Source organism: Entelurus aequoreus, linkage group LG17 (genome assembly GCF_033978785.1).
Source record: "Entelurus aequoreus isolate RoL-2023_Sb linkage group LG17, RoL_Eaeq_v1.1, whole genome shotgun sequence".
Classification (NCBI taxonomy): Eukaryota; Metazoa; Chordata; class Actinopteri; order Syngnathiformes; family Syngnathidae; genus Entelurus; species Entelurus aequoreus.
Window position 1 is genome coordinate 28,012,256 of NC_084747.1, and position 12,125 is coordinate 28,024,380.

The window sequence follows — 12,125 nt, forward strand, 5'->3', positions numbered from 1 at the left end:
TTAACATTGAAGGCTCGTGACCTTGGATCCCACAGGCGGTACTGCATCAAACACTGACATCAGTGTGTAAAGGATATCACCACATGGGCTCAGGAACACTTCAGAAAACCACTCTCAGTAACTACAGTTGGTCGCTACATCTGTAAGTGCAAGTTATAACTGTACTATGCAAAGCGAAAGCCATATATCAACAACACCCAGAGACGTCGCCGGCTTCGCTGGGCCCGAGCTCATCCAAGATGGACTGATACAAAGTGGGAAAGTGTTCTGTGGTCTGACGAGTCCACATTTCAAATTGTTTTTGGAAACTGTGGACGTTGTGTCCTCCGGACAAAAGAGGATAAGAACCATCCGGATTGTTCTCGGCGCAAAGTTGAAAAGCCAGCATCTGTGATGGTATGGGGGTGTATTAGTGCCCAAGGCATGGGTAACTTACACATCTGTGAAGGCACCATTAATGCTGAAAGGTACACACAGGTTTTGGAGCAACATATGTTGCCATCCAAGCAACGTTATCATGGACACCCCGGCTTATTTCAGCAAGACAATGCCAAGCCACGCGTTACAACAGCATGGCTTCATAGTAAAAGAGTGCGGGTACTAGACTGGCCTGCCTGTAGTCCAGATCTGTCTCCCATTGAAAACGTAAAAATGCTCCTGTGCCAACTTTTTGTGTATATATATATACATACGTGCAGTGACAGCATTTAAGCTACTAGCATACTTCTCTAGTAAATGAGCAGTATCACTGGTCCGCGAGTTTATCAAAGTGCAGTTATCAATCACGATTATTTTTCATTTAAAACGGTATTACTAACCGACGAGAGTTGAACCGTGGTTTATTGTTATACCGTTTATAGTTCATTTTTTTTACTTTTGGCACAACCTCATGAGCAGCACAGTTTATAAATAAATATTTCTGAATAGTCATCAGAATGTATTGTCTTTGTTGTTAATTAACACCTGCCTAAAAAAAAATCTCAAGCTGAATTTAAAAGCCGATGACTAAATAAGCGCCACAAAATCCTGATCATTTTGTTTAAAACAAAAAGTGTCAAAATAAAAATGGTATAAAATTGTTGCTAGTGTTTCCCCAACACAAAGTGTCATGTTTCAGCTGGCTTGACTGCTTCTACAAAACTTGGGCAACCCTAAATAATTGAGGCAGGAAGTGAAACTAAACCTGTACCACACAGCCTCAGAAATCTGTCTGCCACCGCAGGATATTATACCCTTGTTACCTTCAGCGTAGCCAAGTGCATTGCGATCACTCCACTATATTATAAATGATTATGAATGCAATGGTCTATATGAAAGGTATCCTTAAATTACTTCTGATTTAATTCTACAAAAAAATTATAAGAAAAATAAATACAAAACAATAAAAAACATTTAAAAAATAAAATAAATTACTATTAAAATAAATTAAGGAATTAAAACAAATAAAAAATATATTAAAAAATACATGAAAAAAAACTAAATAGAAACAAAAAACTGTGATTGCTCCACTACTTCATAAATTATGAATGCAAAGACAGTGTATAGCCGTGTTGTACAGTAAAAGTATTTGTGAATTACTTCTATTTTGATTTGATGATATATTTAAAAATAATGATAATAAAACAAAACGTTATTAAAATGAAAAATATAGTAAATAAATAAAATTTAAATTAAACAAATAAAAACTAAAAAAACAAATAAGAAATTGTGATCACGCCACAATATAAAAAATTATGAACGAAATGTTTTACATGAAAGGGATCCTTGAATTACTTCTGTTTTGATTTGATTATACCTGTATATATTTTTTTAACAATTTTAAAAATAAATAAATACACAAAATAAAAAAGAGATTAAATAATTAAATTACATTTTTTGTAAATAAATAAAAAGGTAAAAAATTGTGATCGCTCCACTAAATTATAAATTATTATAAATGCAAATACCACAAAGTACATGAAAGGTTACCTTGAATTACAACTGTTTGGTGTAATTGAAGATCTATTAAAAAAAAAAATACAACAAAAGAACAAACAAAATAAAAAAAAATATTAAATAAATAAATGGTTTTTTTTATAAATAAATAAAACCATACAAAATTGCGATCGCTCCACTAAATTATAAATTATTATGAATGCAAAGACCACATATAGCCGTGTTCTATAGTAAAGGTATCTGTGAATTATGCTAGCATTTTTACTATTTTTATTAGTTAGAACCTAATAATCATGGCTTTTGATACTTGGCGCCATCTTCGAAGTAGGCTAACTTTTCCTATATTATCATGCTAATGTTTTATGCTAGCACTTCAGCTAATTTAGTATGTTTAACCTTACATCATGGATTTTGATACTTGGTGCCATCTTAAAAGTATGCAAACTTTTTCTATGTTAGCATGCTAACTTCTTATGCTAGCATTTTAACTAATTTTATTAGTTTGAACCTAATAATCATGGCTTTTGATACTTGGTGCCATCTTCGAAGTAGGCTAACTTTTCCTATATTATCAAGCTAACATTAGCATGCTAATGTTTTATGCTAGCACTTAAGCTAATTTGGTATGTCTAACCTTACACATCATGGATTTTGATACTTGGTGCCATCTTAAAAGTATGCTAACTTCTTCTATCAAGGCATGTTAATGTTAGCATGCAACATTTCACTAATGTTATTCCTTTGAACCTAAAAATCATAATTTTTTAAACGTGCCATCATCTTTGAAGTATGCTAACTGTTCCTATGTTATCATGCTAGCATTATGCAAGCATTTTAGCTCATTTTAATCATTTAAACCTAAAAATGGTGTCTTTTGATACTTTTTGCAATCTTACAAGTATGCTAAGTGTTCCTATTTTAACATGCTAAAATTAGCATTCTAACCCTTTATGCTAGCTTTTTAGCTTCAATCAAACCCGGGCCAGAGGTTCATGGGACAGATAGCAGGCCCATTAAAATCCTGTTTTTTTAAATTAAATAACAGTTGTGATAAAAAATGAAATCATTCAATCATCCTGAAAATTTTAAGTATCAGCATTGGTATGATCCGTACTGCCCCTGTAAATACTGGTATTGGATCAGAACTCAAATTTGTAGTATCACCCAAGTATGCAAGAAACATAGTTTCTTACAAGTAGGTGTATTTAAAAGTGATTAGTGATTTAGAAGCAGCTTCGCACTGTGGAGGGACGTTAGCCGCTAGCTTTCTAGCATGGGAGCTACATTGCGTCGACGCAGTCGTGAGCTTGTCACTATCGAATTTACAGGACACAGAATTTGTCATGAACATGCATATCGTTTATCGTCACCTCAGAAAACATTTGGCTCTATAAGTACCACCATAACGACCAACAATAAAATACAGTAGCGTAAGTAGGCCTAAATATTCATTAAAAACAAACGAGAGGTTTTATTCAACAAATATATATTATATATTTGGCCACTGTAACATCGCACACAGTTTGAACAGTAACACTGTGTTTGAATGATTAATGAAGTCCTTATTTGGCGTACCACTAGGAGTTCACAATAAAATGCATTAAACATTTTCAAATAAATACAAATAAAAAAGTTTTAAAATTGTTTTCTTCATAAGAATAAATATTTAATAAGACATTTTAGGCCATCTCCATGCAACCAGAATGCGCTTTTCTAACCCGTAACTTGTTTTGAAAAAGTATCATTATAATTGTTATAAGAAATACAACATTGTGAGAATCGGTTTGAATCGAGTATCGTGATTTAAGAAACCCCAAATACGTTTGGCAATATAGTGCATGTGGTGCGGCTTACTACAGTACGGTAGTTGCTTTTTTAACAGTGTGTGTTTATTTTGGTTATTTTAAAAAAAAAAGCTGGTCAAAAGATTTCAGTGTGTCTTTAGCTACTTTTTGAGCACATTCAATAATAATAATGATAACCGTCATATGAAATGTTCATATCGTTACATTTGAACTTGTTTCCGGGCGTTTGATTTTGATGTCATGTCATTCAAATGAACGTTTTCACATTCTGTGTCAAAGCATAAAAAAATACAAGTTTGAAAGCAAAAAGCAAGTGAAGGAACTTACAAAGTCATCCCCCGAGTCGGCCTCCACGGAGGCGATGGATTCCTTGCTGAAGGTGCGAGGGATTCGAACGCCCGTCCGCGGTACTGTGGCTGCTTCTTCGGCGATCTTCTTCTTCAGCTTGGCAAACATTTTGCTCTTAATACGGCCTTCCAGACAGGAAGTGGAATTTGTCGCTCTTAGGTCCGACAAAAAAGTGGTCTTGCGCAGCCCTCAAACCGAGAACAGATGGATATTGCCATTGTGCAAAACCTAGGAGAAAGAAAAAGAGACAGAAATGTCTTTTAAATTCACACTTTTCTCTGAAACGTGTGTATGTACGTGCAGGATCAACTAGATCCACTACTTACAAACAGGCCAGGGATGAAACAATAAACGTTAATAAAAGATAAACCGCGGTAAAACTCCTGACAGTATTATCCCAGTGTTGGCGCTAGGAATTTTCCTAACGGGGTCCCAGGGACCCCATCAGGTCATAAAAATGGGGTCCCACAGTAAATTTCTGGGGTCCCACTTTTTTGAAAGCGTTTAGAAAACAAATGATAAATATATGCATTATCCTGATATATCTCACATTTTATATTGGAAAAAGGTTGTCATAAACGTTACCTAATTCATTAAAAAGAGAACAAAAGAAAACACATTTTTATGCATATGTAAATTCATTCAGTTATAAACATTCATTCACTTTCTTCTTTCCTTCATGGATCTAAACTTTACCGCTGCCGGTATTTTTTTCTATATTTTTATTTAATAAGCTTTTGGTGTATTTATTTCAGTATAAAAGTGTAAAAAATGTTTTGCTTCGGTCATGAAATGATGATAATGGTGTGCCAGGGCATACATACATGCATTATTTATTTAACGCTTAAATCTCTAGAGTCTACATCAACTTCAAAAAAAATTTTAATGTTGTTTTTTTGTTTGTTTGTTTTCAGCCCTTTTTGTCAAAGAAAACTGTTTTTATAATGGCAAACACACAAAATATGCAAAATCTTCCACAAAAAAAATATTTTTCAAAGTGTAATATTTGATGTGAAGAAATCGGAGTCTTGAATAAATGATAAATGGGTTATACTTGTATAGCGCTTTTCTACCTTCAAGGTACTCAAAGCGCTTTGACAGTATTTCCACATTTACCCATTCACACACACATTCACACACTGATGACGGGAGCTGCCATGCAAGGCGCTAACCAGCACCCGTCAGGAGCAAGGGTGAAGTGTCTTGCCCAAGGACACAACGGACGTGACTAGGATGGTAGAAGGTGGGGATTGAACCCCAGTAACCAGCAACCCTCCGATTGCTGGCACGGCCACTCTACCAACTTCGCCACGCCGTCCCTGGTCAATAATTCATAAAAACATTGATTTTGATTCAATATTATGTTTTGAGCAATGACAGTTTAAAAAAAAAAACAGCTTGGTTTTATTAGTCAACATTGCAACTTTTTCTAACTTACATTTCAACTGTAAACTTTTTTTATTCCACTTTTTTTTATGTTTTTGTTTATTTTAATAGTATTTCTAGAATGTGCCGTGGACCTTTAAAACATTAGCTGCGGGCCGCAAATGGCCTCCGGGCCACACTTTTGACCCCCCTGCTATAGATAATAAAAAATTCAATCTGATAAGTCTAACGATAAAAAGCAGAGCCTGGCGACGCATGTGTGTTTATCATAACGCACAGTCAGCATCTCTGCTTCAGTAAACAATGACAATGATGACGTCAGCGATGCGAGCGACACTTGCTAACTTGTCAGCCACTTCTCCAAAAGACTCCTTTTGAACACTCCTCGCACATTAACACTTCAAAAGGCAAATATTTGCCCCGTTTGTTGACCTGCAAAGTATGTTTTTGGGGTGGAGGAGTCTGGCCGGGTGCTGGTTAGCTTGAAGATAACAGCTAACCTTTTGATTGATTGATTGATTGAGACTTTTATTAGTAGGTTGCACAGTGAAGTACATATTCCGTACAATTGACCACTAAATGGTAACACCCGAATAAGTTTTTCAAATTGTTTAAGTCGGGGTCCACTTAAATTGATTCATGATACAGATATATACTATCATATATACTATCATCATAATACAGTCATCACACAAGATAATCACATTGAATTATTTACATTATTTACAATCAGGGGTGTGGAGGGGGGGGATGGGGGGGGGTATGGACATCAAGTAGTGGACATAGAGAGAGAGAGAGAGAGAGAGAAAGATCAGAAGGCATAAGAAAAAGAAAAAGTATCTGCATTTGATTGTTTACATTTGATTATTAGCAATCCGGGGAGGGTGTTAGTTTAGGGTTGTAGCTGCCTGGAGGTGAACTTTTATTGCGGTTTTGAAGGAGGATAGAGATGCCCTTTCTTTTATACCTGTTGGGAGCGCATTCCACATTGATGTGGCATAGAAAGAGAATGAGTTAAGACCTTTGTTAGTTCGGAATCTGGGTTTAACGTGGTTAGTGGAGCACCCCCTGGTGTTGTGGTTATGGCGGTCATTTACGTTAAGGAAGTAGTTTGACATGTACTTCGGTATCAGGGAGGTGTAGCGGATTTTATAGACTAGGCTCAGTGCAAGTTGTTTAACTCTGTCCTCCACCTTGAGCCAGCCCACTTTAGAGAAGTGGGTAGGAGTGAGGTGGGATCTGGGGTGGAGGTCTAGAAGTAACCTGACTAGCTTGTTCTGAGATGTTTGGAGTTTGGAGCCTGTCTCCATCCTCGAACGATGTCGCTTCAGCGGGAGATAAAGTGAAGTTTCATGGACTCACAAAGACTAAAACAAGTCATTTACTGGAGACATGGCACAGGATGAAGTTAAAAACACTCACCTTAGTGTTTACCATGAAGTCTTTCTTTTGACAGCCCCCTCGCGGTAAAGTTGTCTGAGTGCAAATTGAGGCAGTAATTGTCATTGATAAAACTTCCAGCGAATCAAAATTTCAAAAATTGTACCAGAAAGTTCATTACTATGAAGAGGACCAATAAAAACGCAGATAAGGCAGGGTCGGTAAAAAAAAAAAAAAAAGAATGCGCAGATTTACGGAAATGCGCGTCCATTCTGATTTCAATGCGTAAAAAGACACAAAAAGTGTGTTAACGCCAACAGCGTATCGTTTCAAATGATCAAAAAACTAATAATTTGATACTCACAGAATGGAGATACAGTTTATTTCCTGGAGAATAACGCGAGCGCGACGATCACTAGATAGCAACTGCCGTCGTTAATCTTTAGCTAGCAGCCGGAGCCGCTCGGGATGGGTTGCAAATCCGGTGCTTTTTTTTTGGCACCGACCGAATCCCGCCGGTGTTCTACCAAGCACAGTCTCACCTAAAAATCCAACGGTGTCACGTTGCGGTACCTGGCCGATCACTCCAGCAGCACTGAGAGCGGAACACTACGTCTACGTAATGTTCCATTTTCGAATGCCGACACAGAAATTGACTCAAAAAAACGCTCCGGCGTAAGTTAAATAAGGGCTCCAATTTTCCAAAAATAGACGCCAATATATTGCCTTTGCTCTTGACATGCTGATGATCATTAGCGATTTTACATGGCGATTTCAACAACTCCAAATGTTTTAATGAAAACTACAATTAAGAAGGATGTTACAATTAGCTCATAGCTCGGTTGGTAGTGTGGCCGTGCCAGCAACATGAGGGTTCCAGGTTCGATTCCCGCTTCCGCCTTCCTAGTCACTGCCGTTGTGTCCTTGGGCAAGACACTTTACCCACCTGCTCCCAGTGCCACCCACACTGGTTTAAATGTAACTTAGATATTGGGTTTCACTATGTAAAGCGCTTTGAGTCACTAGAGAAAAGCGTTATATAAATATAATTCACTTCACTTCACAGTTAAACAGCTGCTGCGTAATAAGTACAATACTCATAACTTCTGTTTGATTATGTACATTTGTGCAGCATTTTTAATATGCCGTTTTGTTTGTGTTCTTTTATTTTTGCATCATTTTTCTTTTGCACTTGTTTTTTTAATCCTAAAATGTTGATAAGACTGCAGTATTTTCAATCCAAAAGTTTGTGTTTCATTGGGTGTTTCTGCTTTTGGATGATTTTGGTCGTTGATGTGGGTTTGACCCTGTCAGCCACCGTACATAATAAAGCCCTGACATTTGAGTAATTCCTCTCTCAAACTGCGGCATATGACTGATACACTATATTGCCAAAAGTATTTGGCCACCCATCCAAATGATCCGAATCATGTGTCCTAATCACTTGGTCCGGCCACAGGTGTATAAAATCAAGCACTTAGGCATGGAGACTGTTTCTGCAAACATTTGTGAAAGAATGGGCCGCTCTCAGGAGCTCAGTGATTTCCAGCGTGGAACTGTCATAGGATGCCACCTGTGCAACAAATCCAGTCGTGAAATTTCCTCGCTCCTAAATATTCCAAAGTCAACTGTCGGCTTTATTATCAGAAAACTGAAGAGTTTGGGAACAACAGCAACTGAGCCACCGAGTGGTAGGCCACGTAAACTGACAGAGAGGGGTCAGCGGATGCTGAAGCGCATAGTGTAAAGAGGTCGCCCACTTTCTGCACAGTCAGTTGCCACAGAGCTCCAAACTTCATGTGACCTTCCGATTAGCCCACGTACAGTACGCAGAGAGCTTCATGGAATGGGTTTCCAAGGCCGATAGGCTGCATCTAAGCCATACATCACCAAGTCCAATGCAAAGCGCCGGACGCAGTGGTGTAAAGCACATTGAGTTGGCCCCTTAGTTCCAGTGAAAGGAACTTTGAATGCTCCAGGATACCAAAACATTTTGGATAGGAATGTCCGACAATGGCTTTTTTGCCGATATCCGATATTACGATATTGTCCAACTCTTAATTACCAATTCCGATATCAACCGATACCGATATATACAGTCGTGGAATTAACACATTATTATGCCTAATTTTGTTGTGATGCCCCGCTGGATGCATTAAACAGTGTAACAAGGTTTTCCAAAATAAATCAACTCAAGTTATGGAAAAAAATGGCAACATGGCACTGCCATATTTATTATTGAAGTCACAAAGTGCATTTTTTTTTTTAACATGCCTCAAAACAGCAGCTTGGAATTTGGGACATGCTCTCCCTGAGAGAGCATGAGGAGGTTGAGGTGGGCGGGGTTGGGGGGGGGGGAGTAGCGGGGGTGTATATTGTAGCATCCTGGAAGAGTTAGTGCTGCAACGGGTTCTGGGTATTTGTTCTGTTGTGTTTATGTTGTGTTACGGTGCGGATGTTCTCCCAAAATGTGTTTGTCATTCTTGTTTGGTGTGGGTTCACAGTGTGGCGCATATATGTAACAGTGTTAAAGTTGTTTATACGGACACCCTCAGTGTGACCTGTATGGCTGTTGACCAAGTATGCCTTGCATTAACTTGTGTGTGTGAAAAGCCGTAGATATTATGTGACTGGGCCGGCACGCAAAGGCAGTGCCTTTAAGATTTATTGGCGCTCTGTAGTTCTCCCTACGTCCGTGTACACAGAGGCGTTTCAAAAAGTCATAAATTGTACTTTTTGAAACCGATACCGATAATTTGGAAACAGATACCGATCATTTCCGATATTACATTTTAAAGCATTTATCGGCCGATAATATCGGACTGCCGATATTATCGGACAGCTCTAATTCCATGCTCCCAACCTTGTGGGAACAGTTTGGAGCGGGTCCCTTCCTCTTCCAACATGACTGTGCACCAGTGCAAAAATCAAGGTCCATAAAGACATGGTGTGGATGAACTTGACAGGCCTGCACAGAGTCCTGACCTGAACCCGATACAACACCTTTGGATGAATTAGAACGGAGACTGAGAGCCAGGCCTTCTCGACCAACATCAGTGTGACCTCACCAATGCGCTTTTGGAAGAATGGTGGAAAATTCCTATAAACACACTCCACAACCTTGTGGACAGCCTTCCCAGAAGAGTTGAAGCTGTAATAACTGCAAAAGGTGGACCCACATCATATTGGACCCTATGGGTTAGGAATGGGATGGCACTTCAAGTTCATATGTGAGTCAAAGCAGGTGGCCAATATAGTGTATGTCTTAATCATATTGTATGTGCAGCCAACTAAACTGTGCATTTCAGATCTAATTTTTAGGAGGGGTGAAAAAAACGGACGGAAAGTGAACGTTAAAACGAAGTGAAGCATATTTTGTTGGCGTTTCAATGAACAGACCTTTCATTCCCTTTCTCCTGTGTAAACATTTGAAGTTATGGTCATATCTTACCAGCTTATTATTTGCATGTGTTGTAATCTGGTGATGTTTTGAAAGTGCACGACAGAAAGCTAACCAGCTAGCATTGAGGCTAACCACAACAATGAAAGTTAACATTGCAACCACCGGGTGAGGGTTAGCATTGTTAGCTTCGTCGCTCCGGAGAGTGGACTTTTTCTTACCATTTTAACTTCCAGGGGCGGGGGGGCGGAATAACTTGTGACGTTTTCTTGTGCTTTCGTCCGCTTCAATAACAAATCCAGGGATTGTTCCGTTTGACGGCCGGGAAGAAAGTCGCTGATGCAGTTTACCTTGTCAGGCTAGCTAGTCGGCGACATTATACACGTCATCAGCCAACACACATGACTGGCAACGTCACGGCTCCACCCCCTTATTCGTTTGATTGGTCAGGAGACGGTAGGGGCGTGGATTTGTACATTTAGGCCACGCCCAATACAGATGTAAATAAAGGGTCCTTATTTCCGATACCGAAGAACAGTACAACATCGGCTTTTGAAGCAATCTTTACAATATAACTTTATGCGAATCCATTTAATTCATTTTGAACACAAGAACGTGTTAGAAATACATTTTATAGAGAATAGTTATAGTTTCACAACAAAGAAAGCAATGCAAAATACAATCTAAAGTATTAGAACATTTTGATACAAAAATAACATAAAATAAAAATAATCAAAAAAAGAATACTAACTTATGAATTAATCCATATATTTTCATACTGGAGAGAAAGGGAGGAGAAAGCCACATGGATTTCATCTTGGTACTTTGCTATTTGGTTTCTTCTCTGGATTCAGTAGTGCTTCTCACCTTCTTTATCAAAGTACTTGCAACTAGACTTGGCCCCCTGGGTGAGTTATTTTTACAGTCAAACTCAATTTTTTTTTTTTTTTAAGTACAAGAGACTATAGGTACACTGAGAACTTTCTCAGTTTTGATACGATACCGACATTGGAACCTTGCTAACAATATCGAGCCGATACGATACCAGTAGGACTCTTACATGTTTCTAGTATTTTGTCGTGTGGAATGTTAAAAAGGTTTGATCAAGTGAAATCACCTATTTATTATTAACTGTCTCGAATGGACTTATAATATATAAGATTATATTATAATAATCATAGTTTGAGTTTGTGCCAAATTTGAGGAAAATCTATCAAATAATTCTTGAGATATGGCTTTAACAATGTGCAAAGTTAAGACAAAATAATACAAAAATGTATTTAAAAAAAATACTCAAGACCTGCTGTGACATCAACACATTGTTTTGTTCATGTAAATGTTGTTTTGTACCATATAATGTACAGATTCTAAACTGTAATGCAGTTTTTGTTGTATTTCCATTTTTCGGCATTATTCGATATTTTGATTGATGTCAGTCATTTTGGGCCAAAGTGTTCTTTATTTTATTTTATTTTTTACTTCCTCTTATAACACAGTATCTACTGAAATTTTTAATGTACAAAACATCATTGTTTAGCAAAATGTTCCATGTGTATGTTCAATTGTACAAGTTGCTATTCTCTTATTTTGAAGCGTTTTTTTCATTTTGTTTGTATGTTTCATGGTTTTAAATTCAAATGAAAGTACACCAATGCTAAAATACTTGTCTCAAATGTTAGGTATATGTATTAATGTCAATTTGTGAGAGAGATTCTGTTTCCAGAATGAATTTAAATACATTTACAAGAAAAATCAGCTGCATAAGATTTTCGTTTTTTTGTAATTACTATTTTTATACATTTATGGCTCTAAAAAAAACGGCAAGATATTTTGCGGATAACTTTTATCCTAATGCCCACAATGGCATTGTC

General features: G+C 37.6%; 1 protein-coding gene across 3 annotated transcripts in view; it reads right to left on the minus strand.

Annotated features, from left to right (window-relative positions):
* Positions 1 to 10,788, minus strand: part of golga1 (golgin A1) — an 80,438-nt gene extending 69,650 nt beyond the window's left edge. For all 3 annotated transcript variants that reach the window (XM_062025432.1, XM_062025431.1, XM_062025430.1), the window contains exons 1-2: positions 10,476 to 10,788; positions 4,068 to 4,316 (exon numbers count right to left, since the gene is read on the minus strand). In XM_062025432.1, coding sequence (XP_061881416.1) covers positions 4,068 to 4,196 — 129 coding nt within the window. In that variant the 5' untranslated portion in view covers positions 4,197 to 4,316; positions 10,476 to 10,788. The remainder of the gene's footprint in view (positions 1 to 4,067; positions 4,317 to 10,475) is intronic.
* Between the last annotated feature and the right edge of the window lie 1,337 nt (positions 10,789 to 12,125).